This window comes from Xiphophorus maculatus, chromosome 11, assembly GCF_002775205.1.
Source record: "Xiphophorus maculatus strain JP 163 A chromosome 11, X_maculatus-5.0-male, whole genome shotgun sequence".
NCBI classification, from domain to species: Eukaryota; Metazoa; Chordata; class Actinopteri; order Cyprinodontiformes; family Poeciliidae; genus Xiphophorus; species Xiphophorus maculatus.
In genome coordinates, this window is record NC_036453.1 from 6,575,980 (window position 1) to 6,600,915 (window position 24,936).

The window sequence follows — 24,936 nt, forward strand, 5'->3', positions numbered from 1 at the left end:
AGTAATTTGTAAAATAATAATAATAATAATTAATTACACTTGGTGATCAATAAAGAACATCAATTGCAAAGAAATCTAATAAAACACATTGTTTATTGACCTTTTGATTGACAACTTGGGGAATGAGAATATAAAAACGTCATAATTTAAGCACACTATAAATAAAAAAATGCACATAATTTGTAGACAATATTTTGCTGTAAGTTTTGAAGAAGAAACGAAATAATTCTGTTCCAAATTACAGTGAGAATTACAAACAAAAAGCTGTTACTCAAACTACACCATAATGCATCAGACAGCGTGGGAATAGTTAGTAAAACATAAAAGTAGCACATCTACTGTACAAACGAATCACATCAATAAGACTTTGGTTCCTCTGTAGCTTTAATGCTACTTAATTTGAACAAGTAATGAACATTTTCACCATAGAGCTTAAATTCAACTTATAGTGCTTTAAAGAAACCTTGTCTGAATCCTGTCTGAGGCGGCAGACAAAACTACTTTAAAAGAGATGTGAATTTATGAAAATAAAAATGTTGATCATGATATTCATTAGGGTTAAATTCAGAATTGTTGTCTTTTAATCGTCTGATCAAACCTGATGAACCAGGGTACTGAAAATAATGACAGACACTGAACTCTCCCTCAGCAGATGGATGTTGGTTCCCCTGCAAACCACCTTTTGGTCATACAGACATGTTGAAAGGTTTGGCACAATGTGTCTGTGTTGCAACATTTAGCCTAAAACAAGCACTAAGGAGGGTAAGCACAGACATGAAGGAGGCTTCAGTCCACTTCCGTCAGGCCGCATGGTCTCCTGAACTCTTGTCCGCGCTCGTGTATCCACTTGTTCGACACTATTCACACATACAAAAAATAAAAGCGGTTTAAATGGCATCTCCTGTGATCAGGAGAAAATGTTTGAAAAAACAGTCATTCTCTGAATGGTTCTGATTTGTACAGGAAAAAATAAAACACTTCTTAACATAGAAACCTTTACACAGTGAGGAAATGTCACACCTTGTTGAATTTGTAGGTTTACTTGTAGTACAAAGAAATTAACAGTCTAGAATTATTATGGTCTGTTTAAAAAAAGAGAGTGCTAAATTGGTCTGCACTTGAAATAATCAGGAAGAATTCAGATTTGCTCAGACCAGTAATGTGTCCAGGATACATACATGTTACACATGATGTTCCTTTAACAAGGTTCTGAACTCAACTTGTTGCCTGTCAGAAAATTTCAAAGGAAACTCCTCTCTCCAGAACTTAATCACATAGAAAACCTGTGGAGGGAGGAAACTTTGAGTTGCGAAACTAAATTCTAGATACATTCAGGATTTAGAAATTATACGTAAAAAGAAGGGAACCAAAGTCCCTGCTTTGATGTGCACACACCTGGAGACCAACTTAAAAAACATCTGACCTCTTGTCAACAACTTTTTTGCAACCAAGTATTAAACCACATTTTGTTGAGTAACAGAAAGCTTTATTTTAGGTTTTTGTTGATATCACTCTCTATCAAGTTCATCAGGTGACTCAACACCTGATTTACTGTCAACTTCCAAATATTCTTAGAAACTTGTGCTTAAATAACCACTTCAGCACCTGACTTATAATGACAAGTGCCTCTAAGACATATCAGTAGTAATTATTCATGGCCAAATTGTACATCAGAGAAAAATATACAAATCTGAAGGTAAAATGTGTTGGACTGAAAACAGCTTTTTGAGTGAACTGTCAAAGTGGATAATGTAAAACCTCTTCAAAGGTTGGGATTAGAGTAATTGGTGTGTAAGCATTAACATCTAAAAATACAGGACCTGAGGGGCAGGAGTGGAGTCAGGTGTGTAGGTTATGTAGAACTAGTGTAACTCTGTTGCACTGTCGTTTCAACAATATACATAATATACAGTAAAACAAAATGATCATTTTCAGACCCATATTGCTATAGACCGAGGTTCAGACAACATAAACTAAGAAACTAAACTGGGTTGTCTAATTTTCTTAATTTTATAAAGAGGCTGTGTTTGCAGAGCAGTTCCCTCAAACAGAACCAGCCTTTTTTAAAGCCACCGGCTCTGATGCTGCCAACAGATGACGGAAAATAAAACACACTCTCCATAGGACTGCAATCTGACATGCTACTGATAAGAAAACCAAGCTATGATGTTTCCTCCACAGCAAAGCTGGAACTGATGGTGGATGTGCAGAAACTTCCAGTTTGCAGGTGAAATAAAAATCCTTTGCATTGTGGCAGAGTTGTGTAATATATTTGAGAGGTTCCAGTCAAGCTGGAGCTGGGTTGTTTTGCCATGACAGGAATATGCTGTGTGGTCATTATGGGAATGTCTTGTAGAGTATAGAGCATCTCAGATGCCAGGAAATTAGCAGTGAAAATCAATTTTAGACAACCAATACTGAAGCATCATCACTGACTCCTTTCACAATTAAAGAGCTTTTCTCAAATTAGTCACGATCCAGTCATGTTTAAATGAGCTGCAGAGACCTTTGAACGGTCCTCATCAGTTGTGGAGTCAGTTTAATGTGTGTCAAAGACATTTTAATACATCCTCAGAAACCAACTCATAACTGTTAAATGAAGAGATCTGAACATGCTGTGTTTTAGTATCTAATAGCACAAACTAGTGATGCACCTAACTTTAATCAGCTAATCTTTTATTTATTGGCAGTAACCAGTGATCTGCTGTGAAACCACTAAAAAGATTCTTTCCCCTTTTTACTTTATTACATATAAATTCAATTCAGTTCAGTCATTTATAATTTTCTCACAAATCTAAATTCACCATCTTACCCCATTTACTTCCTACAAGAACTGGACAGGCTGCATGTCTGGTCCTGTAGTCTCCTTCTCCACTTCTGAAGAGGTTATACCAGAACACTGATGTTCCCTGTAGATACATTTGTTTCAGTTTTTTTATTTATTCAGTTCAGTTTTATTTATATGGCATATCTCTCAAAAACAAAGTAAAATCATGACAGATTCAAAGTTAAGAAGATACATTCCAATTGATCCTTGTGATAAAATAATGCAGTCAAGTTCAGTTTTTATTCAACAAAGAGGAAAACATATTGTAAAAGGTACTGTTTATAGTAGAGATTAGAACAAGTTTCATTATCAGAATTATTTGGTAATTACTTAAATATACTGCTATCATCAGAATCTTATGAAGATTTTTTATAAACTTTGGAAAGCAGAAGAAAGAAAAACTCACATTCAGTAAAACAACAACAACAAAGACCAATAAAACAGCGATTTCAAGTTTTATCACCTTTCTTGGCCAGATTGCAGCCCCAAAGTCAGGGAAGACTGTCGCTCCTCCGGCCTCAACATCACTCATCTGTGAACCAACAACACAATTACAAATGAGCACTTAGAAAACTTTACCACCGCAATAACAACACTATGAATATACGTATACCCTCTAAACAACCATTTAAGGTATTTTTAACTTTTTCGTCCTCTTAGACTGATAAACATTTTTAGTTAAAGATAATGGAAGAATTTAATAGACTGACATTCTAAAATTCAGGTGGATAAAGATTTAAACTTCATCTGTTTTTGCTGAGATAGAACGTTTTTAATAACTGGTGTTTTGTGTTTCCAGTTTTTAAATGAAGATGTTTATTATTAAGGAAGAAGAAAATCCAAATCTAAATGGCCCTGTGTGAAAGCATGATTGAGATCTTGGCAGCAACAACTTGCAATAATTTGCAATGAGTTTTCTACAGCTGTGGAAGAATTTTGGTCAACTCATTTTTGCAGAATTGCTGTAATTCATTCACAATGGAGGGTTTTCCAGTAGTTTATGGTCATGCCACATCCTTGTTTTTTTTACTAATATTTACATGGTTTGATGTTCTGACATACTAAGTGTGACAAACATGCATATAAGGAAAATCAGGAAGAAGGCAAACACTTTTTCATACCACTGTATTAAATACAAACATACCATAATATTGTTCATAGTGTTTTATGGAAGAGGACTTCTCATTTCGGTCTTTTCTTAATCTTAAACATTCCTAACCTTTTTTTTTGACTCCAGTCAAAAACAGGTTTCTATCCTCAAAAGCTCACTCTGAGTTTCACTGTGCTTTCTGCTGCGTAAACATGATGGAAGAATAGCTTGTCTAAATACCACCTGAATCATCACAATCTCAAAATATCAGTTCCACCTGTGATTCTTCTTGCCAAAGAAAAAACAGAGAAGAACTAAGGAACTAAAGTTTAGACATTGCCCTTTGACCCGCCACACCTCCTGTGAGAATAACATGGACTGATTTGGGAGTTTTTGACACAAGGGAAACCACAACCAGTTAAAAAATAAAATGAAATGAAAGTGTTATTTGACTAATTTTTTTTTTTTTTTTCTCCGAAGAGTTTTTGCGGCGCTAGTGGCTCCTATTTTTTCTACGGTAGGCAGAAAGGAAGGTGGGTGAGGAGAGGGGGGAAGACATGCAGCAAAGGTTGTCGGGACCGGGAGTCGAACCGCGTCGAGGACTAAGGCCTCCAAACGTGGGGCGTGCTAACACCCTGCGCCACCACAGCACGCCCTATTTGACTAAATTTGATTTGTGTGAACTATAGGCAATATTTGGAATAAAGTAGGTGAAGTAGAATAAGAATCTAATGAAAAAAAGCTGTTGTCTATAATGACAAATATGTCTTGTGCAAGAAAAACACTGGAAAAAGTCATAGTTATGAGGAGGAGATAAAACTTAATGGAATAAAGCTGTGATGAGTCAGTATGATTCAGAGAGCAACACAGGGATTGTAAAATTATTCCTTTTCTCTTCACTGGTTGGGAACGTTTTGTTTAGTCTGGAGCCATTTGAAAAACATCAAGTCTGTTCTGCTTTTTATTAGTTCAACTAAATTACTGTTGAAAAGAACATATAGCAAAAATCATTTTAACACCATCAACAATCAGCCGGTCAACAATCAGCGGCGACTGAATGCTTGTACTTACGTAATTTAAAAATGTCGCCAAGCGATTTCCAGTGCCTAACCTTTTGAAAGCATCAGGTTCCTCTTTCTATAAAGATAAAATTTAAGAGAAAATTCAAGATAAAAACAAGACACATCATTACTTACATAATTTAGGAAGGTAGCAAGTCTATTTCCATCGACCTTGAGACTGATGTCAAAGGGGCGCTGCAACAGATGTTTATACGTTTAACTTATTATCTGAAAGTCTCACTTGGAACCTGCCGCTTAGAGCACACACTGCATTCAAATTATAGTTCAAACTTTATATTCAAATGTAGCAATTTCAACCAGATAAATTGTCCTCATCATACAGTTTTCTTATAGAAGCATACCTTGCACATTATTTACTAAAATAATGGAAGAAAATGTAAAATTAAAATGTATGGCTCCTCATGGATTTTAAGTTTTTCATGATACAGATATTTTCAGTTGTTGACTGAAAAAATTTAAAATATTGATCATAGTTTAATTAAAAATCTATCAAATCTTTTTGATGTCTAACAGGAAATAGAAATCCTGCAGAACCAGTGAGGTTTCATATCTAGTAAGTTCAAATTTACTAAAAGTAACTGTTTAGCCTTTAAATGATATCCAGGGACTATTAACCATCAACAATTTTGTGTTTTGCAAAAGTATTCACTACCTTTGAACCACATTTCGTCACATAGCAACCAAAAACTTACAATGTATTTCTTATAGTTGACCAAAATAAAATGGTGCATAATTGTGACTTGAATATACCCTGATCTGAACGCTGTAAAGGTCTATAATATAACATAATATAACATAACATAACACATTATAATATAACATAATATATCATAACATAACACATTATAATATAACATAACATAATATAATATAATACTCATAAATTAAAGAGAACAATAAAATAACACATCCTAGATCTCAATTAATTAAATATTCTCATTGAAATACTTTATTATTAACACCGTGGATTTGACTGAGATGAAAATAACAAAAATCCTCAATATAAATTACAATTATTTCACTGTGGAGATCTGGATTTGGTTTCATGCTCAATATGAAGGTGGAAAATAAAGGACAGGCTGATGCAACATCAGTGAACTTTCCTCAGTCTAAATGAGGCTCAGCAGTGTGTGTGGCCTCCATGTGTCTGTAACTTCCTGACAACGCCTGGGTTTTCTCCTGATGAGGCGGCGGATTTTCTTCTGAGGGATTTCTTCCCAGACCTGGACTAGAGTCTCAGTTAGCTCCTGAACAGTCTGCGGTGAGACGTGGTGTTGGTGGATTGACTAAACATGATGTCACAGATGTGCACAACTGGATCAGGTCTGAGGAACGGGCAGGTCAGTCCATAAGATCAATGCCCTCATCATGCTGAACACTTCAGCCACATGAGGCCTAGCATGTGCAGTGATCCAAGAAATGCCTCCCCACACCATGACTGACCCACCACCAAACTGGTCATGCTGGAGGATGTTGCAGGCAGCATAACGTTCTCCACGGTGTTTCCAGACTCTGTCACATTTGCTCAGTGAAAATGAAAGGGACTAAAAGTTCAACCAGAAAGAACGAGAACAGAGAAATAATCGGTGTCACCGCCTGCAGAATCACTCTTATCAGGGTGTTTTTACTAATTGTTTCTCATTTCCACCTGTTGGGTTTTCCATTTGCACAACAGCAGGTGAAACTGATTTGCAATAAGTGTTATTACCTAACTGGTTCCTCAAAGGTGTGACTGATTTGGAGTTACATTGTTTTGTTTAGGTGTTCCCTTTATTTTCTGAGCAGTGTATAATACAATGGAGACTAAATCTGAAATTAATTATTATGAGAGCAATTTTCAGATTCCACCAAACATCAAAACGTCACTAAAAATGAAACTCACCCTTGAGAAGTCAAAATGTGGCTCGTATTGTCCTCCAACTCCATAGTTTGCAACCTGACAAGCCATTTATAGAAAGTTAAATAACCGAAAATAAGAAGTGATAAGTGATAATAAAGGACAATTACCTGGAGTAACTCTGCAGTTTGTACCGTGAGGCCAGTGATGTCTTCTATTCTCTGATTAACTCTTTCGATCACAGGGTCCTCCTCTGCCTCCAACCATGCACTGAAGACAGAAACACAAAATGTATGCAGACACACTAAGTGCTCAGTTAAAACTTGGTGGACTGCTTATCCAAGTTTATTTCAACTGTTAACCTTTGCAAACAAATAACATGGACAAATGCATGTCTGGATCAATCTTTACCTTGTTAAGTAGAACTGGTACTTTGGTCTAAAATAAATTACAATCCACTTATTAAAACAGATTTAAAGTTTTATATACAGCTTGGTAAAGTGCCTGGTTAGTTATTTTGTCTGGTTTGGACTGTATCCTAACTCTCCTGTTGGACAAAGCGAAGCCAGCTTAGGTTTCATGGCTATGGAGTAGGAGTGTTCTGTGACTCTATTCAGAACCCATCCCTGGTTCTGGACCAAAAAAACCAGACAAACCACATTGTTTGGTTCCATGATGGCAGAAAATAATCTGGTGTAATCAAGCCGAGACATTTACATCATAATGACTTAACAACCGCAATTTATTTGATTTCTAAATAACCCCAGATGTATTAAGTTAATTACACTCCTATATTTTACTGTTGTTTCTTTACCACATTGTTTGTGTCTTTTTGAACTAGTTCTTTGTTATTTTTTTGTTTTTGTTTTATATCCTCATCATATTAAGACTTCATATATACAGTTGATAGGTTTATTTTAATTCCTATCTAGCAAAGATTCAACCGGAGGCAATAATTGTCTTTTCTGCAAAAAGAGAGAGATTTGAAAGCAGACGCGACGAATCGCTGTAAAACACTGTCTGGGATCAACTCTGCCAGATCTTTCTCTGCATTTGGCTTTATTAGAAAATACAAGGAAGGAGGTTGGGCCTTCTCACAAAGTCACACAAAGAATTTGACCAATGACCTTTTTCTACAGGGTGCTCTGAAACCTTCTGTGGACATACCCTTAGAAGGGCATGGCTGACCACAACTAATCAATTACAGATGGAAGCTGATACCACAGGAATGTGCAAAGTCTCTAGCCTCCAGGCAAACATCCTACAAATGGTTAATAGTGTTCCACATAAGAAAAAGAGTCAAGTAAACATCAAACAAAATAATAATATGAAAACATAACCTTTCAAATTAACTCACAAGCAAATGAACTTAGATAATTATTCTAACAACAGTAGTATCCATGTACTGTATCTGATCTATTGGACTCAATATTCACTTGCTTTCAATTTTTTCATCTGTTTCAAACTGCTCTGTGTTTCACTTACCTCTCAAAGAATTTTGTTTTTCCATGCAAATTATCCATCAACATCTATTAACGTTCAGCAGTTTATGCTGGTAATAAATATTCATGATTCTCACATAAGTTCTCAGTAATTTTTGGTGTCAGTCTTATTAAAAACCAGAGCAGCAAACCAGCGTGAAATCAGATTAATTATTATTGAAGCAAGTTAATCTGAGCCACAATGTAGCAGTTTGATGTGTTTCGTTGTGACTCTGAAAGTTTAACACTGTTTGTTTGCTACATAAAAGGTTGCATTTTATAATTTCCACAAGCAGATATGCAGTAGCGATGAGTAAGAGCAGAATGTCGACCAGATATCATGAACACATTTAGAGAGTAAAACCAGCAGAAGGGAACACATGGATCCTACATCTTTATCACTGACCTTTTCGACACTCTGTAGTTGGCTGTGGTCAGAACTCCTGTTTTGGGATCACGAACAGTAGCTCTGGCAAGCTTAAAAAACAACAAAAAACACAAAATAAACATTATAACAGAGGAACTCATCTACTAGTTCATTTGTTTCCACACTGGTTTTAGGTTGCATGTTGATTTTCATCTCATTCATATGACAATGTATTCATCCAACTCTAAAACCATTAAATTACTTTTAAAAAAAGTAACGTAACATAACTTGATAATGTAAAGAAATGCAAATAGGTAATTAATGTTGTTTTTCGATTTTCCGACACCCGAAACTTCAGTTTTCTTCAATTCACAAGGGTATCACTATGCTTTCGTTAAAGCAGGGTGATTGTGCTCTGGATCAAGGGCACAAAGACATTTTTTGGTTGAGGTAAAAGACTCATGCATCACTATAGATAATAAGGAAAATCACAGGATATTGTACAATTGTTTATCTGATTACAATTCCACTCCTTTAGAGTTAAAATGTTTCCTTTGATCTGAGGCATGTAAACACTTATTCTCCTGAAGAACAAAACAGAGCTTTTTATTAATCTGAATAAGAAATAATCTGTAAATTATGGCTCTTTGTAACGTCGAGTTACCAAATTATTTATATTTATATATTTTATTTCCTGTTTACAGAAAAAGCTATAGCGATTTAAACAATTCCTTCAACAGATAAGATCGACATCTGCAGGTCACCTTTCCAGGCAACCACAGGGTGAAATGCTGACAAACAACATCTGACTTTTATGGAAGCAAAGTCAGAGAAAAGCTGTAGTTTTAATTCATTATTGTTCATCTCACCCTGGGTTTAGCCAGCTCTTTAATTTTTTCAATTTCTTCATCCGACAGCATCTCCAGGTAGCGAACAATGTGGGGGCTGTCCCACTCGTCCTCTTCCTTCATGGGCTTCAGCAGGAGACGAGGGCTCCCACGGCCATCTTGGTAGCGACAAAACAAACGACTCCTCCTCGCTTCAGTCTGGGAGAAATGCAAAAAACTAAATCTAACCATATAAAATCACCTGTAATGTTATGTTGAGGAATATCATTTAACTGTCTTTCTGCACTTTACTGAAAATATTCCAGTAAAACTTTTATTTTGTCATGATTTGTGTTTATTTTTCAGACAAAACATGTGCAAATAATTTCGCATAATTGATTTGTGTGAATACAAAACAGTTTAAAATTAGTAAGTTAGTATGATATCAATTTAGCAGGTTTGCAAAGTGAATTTTACTAATAATATTTAGCATTTTAATTTGGGATTCCCATCTATATTGTGGAGCTAAATTTACCAGAATGTTTAAAAACAGCAGACATCTACTCAAACTCTTCATACTTCTTTATTGTCTCTTAATTTTAAATTAATTACAAATTAGGAAGTTATTTAGTGTTCACAAACATTTTCAGTCAGTCAAAAGACTGAAAAAAACATTCAATTCAGGACTTTTGAAGAAAATGGCAGACAGGAAATACTGGAGCAGACTCACCATCTGGAGTCCCTCTCCTCTGCACAAAGCCTCGTAGGACTCCCTCTCTGGCAGATGGTCTTTTGGTCGGGTGTAAGTCCCCAGCTGGATGGGCTCCTCGGAGGCCGGCTGGTAGGCCTGGTTCATCTCATTGAGCTGTTTGGACAGCAGCCGCTCAAAGTACCGCAGGTTTCCTCCTGCCCTCTCATGGCTGGGGTCTGTCAGTGTAGAAAGGATGCATTGTTAGCATCACAATAAGCAATCAGAAAACCTGCCAATCTGACTAATTTAGGTTTCCCAACTTCCATTATGTCTTCTGAAACAAAGGGAAGCCATAAATCTGACATTGTGAAATGCAAGATTTAGTTGAAAAAAGGGGACTGAGGTTATTTTCATATTTTTTGTGAAGTGAGTTTATTTCATTAAACTCTGCATGGTGTAGATGATCAAAAATGAAACTTAATCTCTTTAGATGTAATTCTCTTTAGATTATTATTTAATAAAATGGATGTTCATATCAAGAGGGAAATGCTAATAATAAAAACTGCATAGATTATGAGAACTTCTGATACATTCAGGAACTATAAAATATAAAGCAAGCAGAAAAATGGTCAGATCTTACAATCAGGCTAACAACTAGATTACATTAGTCGTTTTGATCAACTTTTAAATTTACTGATGAATACTTCATTAAACTTTACTACTTTTTTATCTGCAGATTTGAAAGTTACCTGAAAGGACTGGTCTACCCTCTTGTGATATTTATGGGAAGTACATTAAATTAAAAGGTGAGCAAACGGTGGAACAGCAATCTGGCAGACCCTTGTACATAAGTCTTATATAGCAAAATAGTACAATAGTGACCTAAACAGGAAGTTCATTTATGTCAAAATAATCAAATAACTTCTCAAAAGGGTTTATGTTAATTTCATGTACAATTATTGCTGTTATGACCTAGGGCTAGATGATGTCAAGGTAAATCCATTACAATTCTTGGTAGAGTTTAAATAAGTATTCTTACAGAAACATCGGCTGCATTAAGACCAGAAGCAGTTCTCTATACAGGGTTCATGATGGGGCAAAAGAAATGACAAAAATAGGATTTACTTCCAGCACGCGAAACATTATTCATCTGAATAATTCAGACTTTTCCATACTAAACTTTTCACTTCCCCATCATTTATGTTCACCTTAAGGCATAAAATAGTTAAGCTTACCATGAGTCTCTACAGTAAAACATTGTAAATTTGTCTTGTACAATGCCCCAAAGGCCAGCAGGGGGCACTAAACATCCATTCATTGTTTATATCTGCCTGTCCATGAAGAGTCTGGTGCCTCTTTCCAGCTGTCATTCTGATAACTTTTAGTTTCTTTCTTTTTACATATGAAATGTTTAAAAACAAAACATTATTAATCCATAGTCCCATATGTTGAAGTGTTTGTTTTCATATGTATATGGATTTCTATGGTCTCCTAATAAAATGTTTGGCAGAAGAACCAATTAGTCAATTTAGAGATTAGATTTAGAGTTAACTCCCAATAATGCAGGGATTCATGTAATTATCCCACTGATGGTTTATGCATCAATAATGAGGGTAAGAAAAGAGACTGGAGTCCCTCACCACCAGATCTGGCCTAAAGCTTATTAACAATAAAACTGCAATGTTTTACTTTCTGCTAATCGGAATGAAATGCACTGAAAGCAAAAGCTAAGGGGAAAAACTGACAGTTTTCTGTGTGTGAGTTGTCCTCGGAAATTAAATGTTCATTGAATTATTTTTACTCTAGTTTCTGGCCCCAAGTACATCTGCATCTACTCTAGTCAATTCCTTTCACCAAACGTGTAACCAAGGACACCACAGCTCTAAGTGAATGACCTGCAGCTGTCCAAAGAGCCTACACAGCAGAAATAACAGATTAAAACCACAAACCGTCACAAAGCCTGGACAACACCCTGCTGCACTAGCATGAAGCTAAACCCCCACTCTGATCACAGGGTGGTTTGTGATTTACGAATTAAAAAGACCCATCTTTACGTCATGGTGGCTGAATCGGTTTATTTTCTCACGACTTACCGACGGCCACAAGGCGGCGCGTGAGCTCGATGGCTCGAGGTATGTCACCCATTTGGTAAACAGAGTAGCTGAGGTAGTCCAGGATCTCTGCCTTGGTGACCACAGCTTCCTCTCCGTCGTCCAGCTGTTTCAGCGCCTGCTGAAACCACAGAACGGCATGGTAATAGTCTGCGTCGTTGTAGGCCGTCTTTCCCATGTCGAAGCAATCATCCACGGTCAGGACAGCGTTAGAGTGAACACCTGTAGGATAATCATTAAAACTGTTAAAATGTCAAGGTATTTTTAACAATACTTAGAATAACAGTTTATTCAGGCCTGTTTTCATCTACTTTCTGTTTCCATCGACTTCTCTAACTTCATGTTTTCTCTGAAGTGGTTTTATTTGTATTGAATAAGAAAGAGAGAGATCATCAGTCCCTCTGATAAGCTGGCAAGAATACATGATTCTAGCTATTTAAACTATTTACAATTAGGTTAATAAAATCATTTACAACTCGCTGCCACAACAGATAACCTCTCTCCACCAGCAGCTACTCCCACATGCAGCTTTGGAACATCTATAGATGTCAGAGGTTTGATTTTTAGCTCCGTGTCTTTGTACTTCATAATACTTCTGGTTCAACCTGCTGCACTTTTAATTTCAGCTGATGGCTGCACTAAATATGATTTTTTTTTTTTTAATGAAAACTTACATTTTAGCAGAACTCTTTCCCACTATGGATATGTTTGTCTCATTAAGGGGGACTCAACCTTTCTCTGATAATCTTACCATCAACAAAACTGTTTTAATATTGCTACTGACTGATATCTGGGCCCTGAAGTTTGAGCCATTTTCTTATTGTTTATCCACTAACCTGCATGTAATGCCTTTGACTCATTAATGTCAGTATGATAGTTTAACTTTTTTTTATCATGCTGTGACTAATAGTTGTAGTACTCTCTCAACATGGTAGGTATTATTAAAACAGCAACCTCAAACTGTTCTGCATTTTCTGGCTACAGGTCATTTTCAAAGCAACAGTAACTAATAATAGACTGAGGAGATTTGGACGGTGAAAACACCAATAAAGAATCAACATTTATAGACACAAATACACACTGTTACACAACCGTTTCCATTTATTTAGTTACCTGGCAATTTTCCTTTGGAGAACGCTTCTGAATCCAGTTGGTACGTGTCCTGAAGACGCATCAGAGCCTTGGCAGCACCGGTCTCATCCTCCGCATCAGGAAAGTACTGCCTGTGTACGGAAATGTTCCCGATGAAACCTGTGAAAACAGCATGGCTGTAAAAAATCACAACTTACTGAAAGAAAAAAATGAAAACAATAACTTCAAACGAGTCCATAAAAGCAGCAGTACTTCTTGTTTGCCTCCTGCAGTCCAGGGCTTATAAAGCCAGTATGTCATGGGAGAAGTATGATGCGACTGCCACTCCTGCATTAACTTTCCAGCTGGCTTTTATATTGCTCAGCTCAGCTGTGGAGCAGCAAGTTCATAACCAGACCTACACATGTATCTTGAGAAGATTGAACCCAACTGAAATCATTTTCACCTCTTAGACCTAACACACACAGTGTGGACGTGGGAGCAAACTAAATTATCTGCAACTTATTTGTGAAACTATTAGCAGAAGCCTAATGTATTTAGAGGGTTTAGTCCAGCTATGCTCCACAATGACTGTTTCATTACTGTCCAAGTGAATCTGAATGAATAAGAAATCATCAGAGCTCATTTGTTTCAGACGTTTCAGTAAAAAGGGAAAATTGCTCAGATTAATTACAAATTTATTGACATATTACGAGCATGTATTTTTGTTATGGATCACAGCTACTGAAAACCCAAAACCAGAATAGGACAGAGCAAAAAAAAAAGGGATTTTCATACATGAATGGGGAACCACAGGGAGGACTGCTCAGTTGGGGTAAGCCACACAACATCAAAGCTAAAGGAGCTAGCTGCTCACAGAGAGCAGTATCCAAGCAAATAACAGAACGTTGAGCGGAAGGAAAAAGCAGGAATAACCACAGCCTCAGTGCTGGGGACTGTGAATCAAAAAGAACTGAAACGTTTGGGGCTGATTCACAACACGTAGACTGCAGCTGGACTGGGTCCAGTCATCGCATACAGATGTTTCTACGACATGGACCAAAATGGTCAGTGAGAATTTCATAATGTTTATACCTGGGAGAAAAAGGCCTGGACGGTTGCTCAGTGATCAAGAGTCCTCTTTTCATATGAAGGAAGAATGTAGAACATAATGCAAGTTGCTAGAGGTCTGGAAATATTTGCATTTTCTGAGGAGCAAAATTTTGGACTGTTAATAGTTGTGAGGCATTCTCAAAATCAGCAGAAATCTAAATATTATACTTACTTTCAATTCCAATCGAATTCTAATGTATTAAGATGCAGCTCTCTATTAGCGTCATCTTTAACTAGATCTGGTAGCGTGCATTTTTCCTTTACCTAACTTGCTTTTCAACTAGTAAGTAACATTTACATACATGTGTTTTGCTCAGGACAAAACATGGATGTCAGATAACTTAAAATATAACACGCCAAACCAAAAGACATCTGGTACCAAGTGGTGACATTTCCAGGATTTGCATCAAGCCCATTAGCTGAGCAGCCACGTCAACAGACTCATTTTTAAGCTCTGTTTCACTGTCTCACACAGATAAAGGCCTGTGTCCTAACATGAACACACACCCAATGTGAGAACACGGCCAAAGTATGCTCAGATGAGGAACAGCTGCAGTCAAAACAACTTCAACAGTTGAACAACTTCAACTGTTCATTGGGGAAAGGAACCTTTGAGCAAAGCTGCACAGCAGATATTTCCAGTCTGCAGCCAAGGCTGGGATGGCTCTGCTTACATCCTTCTAGATTTTTCCAGTTTGCAGCTCCACTCTCTCTCTCTCTATCAGGCAACATCAAAGGGAGCAAATGCTGTTTTGCACATTAAACGGAAAAAATTATGTCAGAAAGCAGAAATACTGGATTCAGATGTGGCTACAATAAATTAAAGATGATTAAATCTAATAATCTAAAGAAAAAATTGTTGGTTAGTTACTAACTGTGTCACATAAGCAGTGGTAGCTCCTCACCATCGGAGGGATTCTGAAGCACCAGGCTCTCCAGTTCAGACCACTCAGTGTTGAGCCTCTTCATCAGTTTGTAGGCGTTCACTGGGTGGGCCAGGTAGCCCTCAGGGTCCGAAGTGGCTAATCTTGTGAGAGCATCGAGTTTGCTAGCCCAGCTAGTAAACAGAAACAGAAACAATTTCTACTTCAACAAACACATTGGCAAGAAACCTTTCACAACTGTGATTCCTATGTTCATAGGTTTGTTCAATAACTTTCTGGGTCTCATTTTAATTTGACCTTTATACTGCCTGGTTAAAACCCTTTTTCATCACAACCATAACTATGTGAGTTAACAATTATTTTTAGATAATTTAGATATAGTACTTGCATATTTGATGCCACGTCACATAAAAACATAAAATCCGAGTTGGAAAAAACTTTTATTTTCTCACTGTAAAACTCACAAACATGTGAGTATGAAAACAAATCACTTCCATAGTTTAAAACGCATACTGTAAAATGTCTAACACATATGTACAAATATAGCAAACAACACAATTGTATAAGTTTATTTCTAAGAAAATTAAGAGATAAACACATGTGTACATTTCTTCCACTTCTATGCATCTCTTCCCTAATAACTTGTTTTTAATGCCTTTTTGCTGACTTTGGGATAAATATTTGTCTACCTGGATTCACCCCAGGATTCCAGGTGTTCACCAGAACTGGAACCTGATCCAGCATTACCCTCTGTTCGCACTGTTACTTACACAACTTTCCTTCATAACTTCGCAATAAAATGCCCATTCCTATTGGTTGAATATGAAATATTTCCATCAATAACAGAGGAAGCCTCATGTTGTTGGGAATTTTTGCAAGAACACTCCTCATGTCCCCAGTGTTAAAGAATAAACATGACAATATTATTGAGAAAAAAATAGTTTAATTAATTTAGAGTAACTGTTTTTACTTGATCTGTTGAATTGTAGATTTTAAAAAGTTTAAAATCTACACTTTAAACATGCAGTGAAACACACTCAGAGAAGCGGCGTCTTGCTGCCATATCATCTAGAATCAGACATGTAAAAATGACACAAATATGCCTCCAAAGACTGAAGCCTTCACAGGACAGCTGCAGTTAGATTAGATTGAATTATTTAAAACCTTGGAGGTTTAGTAAAGGTGGCTGGTTGGGCTAAATGTCTTTAATTGGTATCAAAGTAAAGAGGACTGAATGCAAATACAAATGGTTTTATGTTTCATTTTATTTTTTTCTTTACAATTAAGCTCTATGTTGGTCTACCCAGGAAAAGCCTCATTACAGTAAATTGAGGTCTGTGGTTGGATCATAAACAATGTGGTAAAATTTAAGGGTTGTGAACTTAAACAAAACTGTATAAAACTATACTTCATTTAAAAATAGTGACCACTTAAGGTCACAGGGTTTATAAAGTACCTTTTGACAGCAGTCAGTTTAGACTCCTCTGCTTTGATGTATTCTCTCAGAGACTGGACCAGCTCCTTTTCTGTGTGGATTAGATCAGTCATTTGTCCTGCAGAGACAAAGATGCATACATAATCTTGATTAGTGAAGTGTTTCAACAGGTAAAGGTACCATCATTACTCTGTAAAGCTTTACTTTATCTTTTAACATGGATTTCTCCATGTATATCCAACTGGAATTAAATAAATCCTCAGTTCCATACTGTGGAGCAGCGACAGTGCAGCATTGACCAAACCACAACTGAAAACTAATCCATAAACCGTTGAGGAATACAGAGTTCATTTCAGAGTCATTCAGCTAATTTATAAAGGCAGAACACACATAGGCAAAAACGTCAAACACACAAATCAATGAGGAAAAAGCAAATGTAATGCACAATGTACAAGATTTTTTTACATGACTCTATTATAAACATGCAGTACAGAAGTGTGAACCAAGTAGACTGTTCTTTAATAAAGCAGACATCACCATTTTATTGATATACAAAAGGAATAAAATATTATGTCTTTTGCAGTAGGCATAATATTCTACCTTTAAGAACGGCTTTAATATTTGTTTAGTTCTACAGAAGCATTCATAAAGACACTATCATGCAGAGACACTTCGCATGAATGCATCTGATTTATGTTTAAATCTAAGATTTATCCACAGATAACTGACCGACTTGAAGTAAAGGTGTGCCGATCGATCGGCCACCGATCCTAATCGGCTGATTTCCGTGAAAAAGTATATGATCGGTGATCGCCAATCACTGTCTCTTGTTGCCGATCACCAAAACCGATCACCTGTATCTCATTTCGCAGCCTGCGTGTGCAGCTGATCTCCTTTTTCCTTCACACTGCACGGCAACAAATCCTAAGCTATGTGGCGAGGAACTATAACGCTATGAGAGTGAATGGGGAAGTTTGCGTGTTCTGCCGAAGAAATACCTCGAGGGTGAAGCATATCAAATGCACCAACACAACAAATCTATATGACGTTTAAAAAACAAACATTTGACGGAGTTTGGCCACATCAAGGCTCAATGCAGGAAAAAAAAAGGGACATCCGGAGCAGCCAGATAGCAGGTAAAGCAGCGCACAGCTACCAATACTCACCCGGATTAGCATCACGGTCAGAAAGCAAAACAAATAACCCGAAAAATAATTTAAATCAACGAGCTAGCAGTGTAAGACACTGGTTCTGCTCCCGCTGTTGGACCGCCGCTACGCGCTACAGGTAGTAATATTTCACAGACGGAGCGCCGTTTCTTCTCCACCAGCAGTGAACTCTCACACCAAACATCTGCGTAAAGCTGCAACAGGTGACTTAAACAAACAAAAAAAGATTTTACATATGTATTAAAACTTTCACTATGTAATTACATGAGATAGATAATCTTTGAAAAACAATAATTAATACCTCTTCCTTGTGTTCTGCATAATTACTCAGCTCAGTCAGAAACAGCCAATCAGAACCAGCATTAATCTGCTAGCAAAGCTATCAGGGAGTTTTGATTCAGTAACTCAGTATTGTTTATTTTGATGCAACCTGCATTTGACTCTGAATGAATATTTATTTTTTCTTGACATTATTTGATATAGGCAGTGTTGTGAGATTTATTTTACTTATGCATGATTTATGGTACTGAGGACCTACTGTTAAATATTATTTTACTGATTGCAGGTTTTTCAGTTATCCTTTTGACTGAATAGCTGCTGTATTGTGCCTGCAAATATTTTGAAATTTATATCTAAATTAGGTGAATTTATTGCCAGATAATTTTTCCATTTTGCCAGATCATGTAGCAGTATTTATACCTAAAGCCAAAAATTAACAGCCAATCCAGGTGATTGGCAAAGATCGGCCTCATGGGTGATCGGTATCGGAATTGGCAGCAACAAACCTGATAACTTGATATTCTTCAACATGAAGAGTATGACGAGGTATTTGCAAGTAAATCAAGGAAAAAAATTTAAAAAGCAGCATTTTAAAACAAAGAAATAAATTAATTTTTAACCTACCAATGGAGGTAAAGATCTCCCCATGTGTAGACCAGCAGCAGCACAGCAAAACCCAGGAGATACAAAACGCATGGTTCCTCATTTCGTCCAGTTCAGTAACCTTTAATAACAGAAACAGATCATATTATATTGAAAAGACTGAAAAAATAACATAGGGAGATTTTAACATTTTTAAAATGCTACAATTATGATTTTAAAATACAAGTTAAGGATGTTGTGTTTCTGTATCAACACTGCTGTGTTTAACACAGTTTATATGTCCAGTTCTGCATTAAATTACCAAGAAACAAAATAACTCTTAAAAATGCTTCCAAATAAAAACTTGTTTCATCTGCAGGAGAGTTGAACAGGAAATTTTCTCATTTCACTTTTCACCTGGATCATTTACAGAAATGTCTGTGGAAGTTTTCATTGTTATTTCTTTCTTTTTATAGCCACCAGATGGCTGTTGATAATGTTCATGATAAAATTCAAACTTTGCAATAAACTAGAACAGACCATAAAAAAGGTCCAACCTCATTCCAAGTTCCACATCTGAAATATGGATGAAAACTGATAAGAGAAAGCTTAAACCAAGTAAATAGTTGAGTTTCAGTATAAAAGCTGCAGAAAAATCAATTGTTTCTGTATTTTAAATGTTTTTAGAAGCTTCAACTCTTTTCTGGGCCAAAAGGAAAATGTCTGAGCTCTTTGTTCATGGAGCAGAAGACAGAGACGTTTTCCTTGTGAAAGTCACTTCAAGTGTCTGTTTTTGCCTCACCATGGATCTCAGCAATGACTGCATCAACCATCCAAACACGTACACACTGTTACTGCCAAACACCGCCACACATACTTCTGTCTGAACAACTCTATAATCAAGAATTTGAGAAAAACAACAATAAGAAGCAGAATAATGTTGCTCCTTTCTTTTAACAGAAGCCATTTTACAAACAATTCATCTGCTAAGAAAACATGAAGCAACTACTTTTTGCAGGCAGAATGTTGCAAGTTAATCCATAAAGAAAAAACTGTGATTTGAAGAAGATATTTTGAAGGAGACAGCAAATATAAGGTGCTTCCTGAATGAAATTGCAGGGTACACACTTGTAGAGGTCTGCCAATGATACTATCAGTTCTTTTGTAAAAGGAAACAACTTTTCATCCCGTTTCACATAGTGACAAAAATAAGCATTTTCCTGAAAGCCATACTAAAGAATAATCAGAAACTGGAAGTAGATAAAAAAGGTCTCTGATAAGACATAAATAAAGGCTAACATAAACTCTATTTATGCCGGTGCAAAGACAGAGTTCATTACTGCCTTCTTCTATTTTAAATGTCTCTACAATTATAGTTATTACAATGGAATGTGCCACAGTCTCTTGGTGCCAATGAAGGTCTAAAAATCAAATATCCAGACCATTTTTACTCTCTTTTTTGAAAGACCCTGTCTTCTTCACCATGAAGAGCTGCACATGTGCTTTAAATCAAGTTTCTAAATACAATTGATTTAATTGTTTGACTTCTAAAGCTTTATTTGCTTTGTGCATTTTGCAACAATACAAAAATAAAGCCAGAGTGCAGAAAGATCAGTTTCACCAACAGAATTTCACCAATTCAGAAATTAATTAATTACACAATGATGTTTTTTTTATTATAGTAGCTTACAGCTAATGAAACCCAAAGATGTGTCATATTCTACAAATATTGCTGCAGTTTACACATAAATGACTGATGTGCTTTATAACAGCTAAGATGATTTTATGAAATTAGAGCTACAACAGTCTCCATCTGTTAAATGCATCTAACCTGACTGGTTCATCTAAATAGTGCTGGCCCAGATCATTATTACCATAGTCCTAAAATGGAAAAGAAGTGACCAAACACCCCCTCCCGTCGGTAATTTACACCCACAATGATTACTCAGCTCAAACATAGTCTCGCCTGTTGCTGCACGCAGCAACACCCATGGTCACATTCCTGAAGCAAACCAGCGTTGCAGATATTTCTGGGTTCTAACTCCTTCCTGACATTTCTGTAAATTGTCAGGAATAGTAATAGGTAGTGAGGTAGATATGATAAACAGGCATGGTTGGCTTTATTTTCAAACAGTTGTACTTGGCCTCTATTTTTAACAATGAGTCACACATTGAGAAAATGTTTTTCCATGTCGTAAGTCTGAGTGGAGGTTAATGTGTCACACGTGTTCCTTAAAGAATAAACCGAAAAAAGTTCTGAGTATAAAAACAGGGATTTCCCTGAACAACCTGCTGGATTCCTTCTCTATCAGGACGACAACGGCGAAGTGGTTGACATAAGGGCCGAGCGGACAGAATCTGAGGTAGCAGCAGGGTGTGGGGATCCTGAAGAACAAATATTTTTTCCAACAGTAAACATTTTAACATCTGCAGCAAACACAGAAAGAACATGACCCCTGTCTCTGTAACAGCTGGAAATAACATCAGAGTATAAACCCTTAATCTTCTGCCTCCCAGTAAAAGACTAAAACTTGGATCAAAAAATATGTTTCTGAGAACATTAAACAGATCTAATGTCTGAGATAAGAGGACACCAAGCAAACACTTCCTTCACCTTTCTGCAATTTTAGGAATTTACATCACACTCAGAATAATTCAATAGTTGAAATTGAAGACAAGAGTTCATCCTCCAAGAGAGAAATGATGCTGCTACGTCCCGTCACTGTGTAAACAAAGAGTGATAAAGAGCAGCTTCTCTCCTGACTGATGACAATCACACACACACACACACACACACACGCCTAGAATCCTGTGTGAAATGAATGCATGTACTTCAGGACAGCAGACATGTTGATACTGTAAACATGATGACACAGTTTCAGATTTAAACCTTTCTTAGCATTTCATTTTCACCATGATTCTGAAAAAAACAATCCTATTGAATTTAGATTAGTTTTAATGATCTCGATTTATTCTTCAGACTTCCAAAGTGTGCTTTGTACTTTGTAGTTTTGTCTGTTATATCAGACTGCAAAGGGAAATAACTGTACAAAATTATGTCAGATTTATTCCTCTTCTTTGACGCCAAAATCATATTTTTCAATGGTATTTTAATTGACTAGTCACTGTGCTTATATTGAATACTGGGGGTTTTATGAAAACTTTTCAACCACCATTTATCATCGAATTATTCATACGTACAGTTTTTCATCTTCAAGTTTAGAAAAAACTAGAAAACTATATTGAATATGAAAAAGGCACAAAATGGAGGGAACAAATCAGGGAAGGTGTCAACTGCCCACTCAAACCTAATCAAAATACATTATAAATAACAAAATAAAAGAAATAAAAGCTGAGTCAAAAATTAGGCAAAAATGCCTGAATGTCCAGGAAAAACAAACTGTTGTGATTTTCACCTCCACTAAACTTTTGCATGAACATCTACTTTGTTATAAGGTCATTTTACAGTGAACCTTCCAGAAACACTGCACTTGTCCAGAAGGGAAGTGAGCATTTCCTGACCAACGGACGCAGTAAGGCAGGAAAAAATAGTGGATTACATAATTGGCTGTACTTTGATGCCAATGGCATTCAGATCAGTGTTTCAAATCTGTTAATCTCATATCAGTTTACAGAATCTTCTCAAAGTCAAAATATTAAGTCAGAGACTCAAACCTTGTTTAAATTTACATGCAGGCACCAAACTGGACAGGAGCACAGCCATGCTGTTCTAAACACTTTCCTGCGTCATGGCAACACTGATAACAAGATGCAGTAGTAAATATAAATCAAGCCAAAAAACATTTGATGCTGTGCTTCAATATTTTTAAGGTTAGCAGGAGCATTTCACTCCCACTGTAAGCTGCATTTCTAAATCATCCCTCTAAGAGTGTGCATGTCATCGGCCTTTCAGCCTAATTCCTGCTGACAGATTGATGTCATCTTTGCTTTTGTTGCCTCTATATAATGTGTGTGTTCCAGTGGTTGCCACAGTCCATTAAAATCATTGTAATTGGCTGGAGGAGGAGAGGGACAACACCACCGTGGGGCATCACTTACCTGAACACACAGACCTTTATACTGAAACTGGGCTCTGATGACATTAAACCTCAAAGTGAACAAAGCCTGGGCTTTTTATGCCCAGTAAAGTAGAGAGTAAAGTTACTCTCTACTTTACAACACTTTGTTCAGACAGAGACAGTTTGATCTACGACTGGGGGACTATCTGAGCAAAAACTGTTAGAACTTTGACAATTTACTGGTTTGCTGGATTACTTTGTTCAGATATTAAAATCTCAAACTTGAAACACGTTTAATAGAAAGGGAAAACCCAATTGTATAACATTTTTCACTCTATTTTTTCTTCAGTCATCCTGTAAAACATTTGACTAATCAGCTGACTGTTCCAATGACATTTTCTGAATAACTGTTTTAAAGAACCGGAAGCTTTTCGGTAGAAGAATATATGAAAACTGTGTGGGGTTTTTCACATAGAAAACATGGTGTCCTCATCCTTGTCTAACTGCCAGTATCTTACCTCTTAATGCTACTTGGTACCTTGTACCAAAACTGATTTACAAGCTATTCAGGTTCTTATAGCCAACATGTCCGCATTGCATTTGATTTTTAAAACTGGGAAATGAAAGACATATTATCAAGGTATAAGAATATTTAATTCCCAATAATGCAGTGTAGAATACAAACTGCACTCAGCACAGGATGACACTGAATGAATGGAGCGTGAGCTCTGCTTTTATCAATAATTCACTCTGCACATTTGCAGGCATGTTGACCTGCTGCATCAGTAAAAATTACATTAATTTAAATTTTGGGGGTTAATGAAACATTTTCAAACATATCAGATTTTTGTGGTATTTCCACAAACCGGTCCTTGAAAAGTCAAACTAACAGCAGTTGGTTGTTTAAAATACCTCCAATAATGTCACACCAAGATTATCAGTTCTACCCTCTCCTCCTCCTCCTCCTCCTCCTCCTCCACCTCATCCAGGCCAACTCTTACGAAATGTTCTGGCCCTGCTTGACACTGTTGAAAAATGTTCTGCTATCATTTCTCAGGAGAATTCATCTGGCATGTAAGAATAACCTGAGTGTTTAGTAGAATACATATTTAAAGTTTCCTGGAGTATGCTGGATTTGGTAAAAAGCCTTCCTCATCATCTTCCTCTCTTCACCTGGGTCCGAGCAGACCCGGTGACGTCAGCCCCGGTCAGTTGCTTCTAGAAAAATCTTACAACTCTTGTCGCTCTGTAAGCCGCCAGTTTGTCTGCTTGTACTCGCATCTAATGCACTAAATAAAACATGTGCTAATGTTTCCCATTAAAGCGTGTGTGTGAGAGACGGTGTGAAACGGTTCCCCCTCTACGGGAAAAGAGGGGGACTATCAGAAAGTTCGCGCAAAGTTTTGAAAGTTTCCTCAAGTCTGCTGAGAAACATTGTAACGCAACAGTTTCACTGGTTCATATAACGACGCAACACACACCTCCGAAGTAAACACATACATCACTACATATTAAGTATTCGTTGAATTTGAACCACGTAACGTTTTTGGTCTGAAATGTTCGGAAATAACCCGAAACATCGCCTGTTTTACTCCCCAGAACAACCATCACAGCATGTTCTGGAGGCAGAACACGCTCAGCGATTCAAATGATGTAAGGAGAAGCTTGTATGGCAGCAAATAAGCTGATAGTGTAGGCTTACCTTCTGTTCACCTCTGGTGTCTTTAAAAGAAGACTGTCACGCTTCCTTGTGTGGACGAAAATCCACTTGGCACCCCCGGGGTTATGAGCAGTACAGAGGGAACGAGTTTGGAACCGCTGCCACGTACAGAACAGCCTGGAGGAGTGGAACCGTAAGTACAGGAAGAGACGCGCAGGGACATTGTGTACCGAGAGTTTCTCCCTTGTGCTGCGTTTGGGTGCAGCTCCTGAAGTAAGAAATGTCATATTGAAGTTCAACTTACAAATTGAAATATAAAATTTACATTCAGAAGAAAGTCAATGATTTTTTCTTCTATAAAATTATTGCAATAGTTTGCCTCTTGTTCTTAAACACAGACATTGTCATATA

At 36.8% G+C, this 24,936-nt stretch overlaps 1 protein-coding gene across 4 annotated transcripts; it reads right to left on the reverse strand.

The window, feature by feature from the left end:
• Window positions 1-74: 74 nt before the first annotated feature.
• Window positions 75-24,717, reverse strand: p4ha2 (prolyl 4-hydroxylase subunit alpha 2). 4 transcript variants are annotated; one of them, XM_023341965.1, is made up of 17 exons: window positions 24,568-24,717; window positions 21,136-21,231; window positions 18,889-18,988; window positions 16,838-16,934; window positions 15,403-15,554; window positions 13,427-13,564; window positions 12,296-12,535; window positions 10,242-10,438; window positions 9,554-9,730; window positions 8,724-8,794; window positions 7,007-7,106; window positions 6,882-6,935; window positions 5,150-5,173; window positions 4,989-5,054; window positions 3,291-3,359; window positions 2,813-2,909; window positions 75-857 (listed from the first exon to the last, which is right to left on the reverse strand). In XM_023341965.1, exons 3-17 carry the CDS (start codon window positions 18,968-18,970, stop codon window positions 787-789), a joined length of 1,635 nt encoding a protein of 544 aa, XP_023197733.1. In that variant the 5' UTR covers window positions 18,971-18,988; window positions 21,136-21,231; window positions 24,568-24,717; the 3' UTR covers window positions 75-786. The 4 variants fall into 4 exon arrangements, with proteins under 4 accessions (XP_023197733.1, XP_023197734.1, XP_023197735.1 ...); XM_023341966.1 differs by lacking the exon at window positions 21,136-21,231; XM_023341967.1 differs by lacking the exon at window positions 5,150-5,173.
• Between the last annotated feature and the right edge of the window lie 219 nt (window positions 24,718-24,936).

Coding starts and splice junctions, on each gene's coding strand:
- p4ha2 (XM_023341966.1), bottom strand. CDS start 18,970: ATGAGGAACCATGCGTTTTGTATCTCCTGGGTTTTGCTGTGCTGCTGC. Junction 9,731..10,241: donor GAGGAGAGGGACTCCAGATG/GTGAGTCTGCTC, acceptor CATTTCTCCCAG/ACTGAAGCGAGGAGGAGTCG. Junction 2,910..3,290: donor CTGCAATCTGGCCAAGAAAG/GTGATAAAACTT, acceptor ATGTATCTACAG/GGAACATCAGTGTTCTGGTA.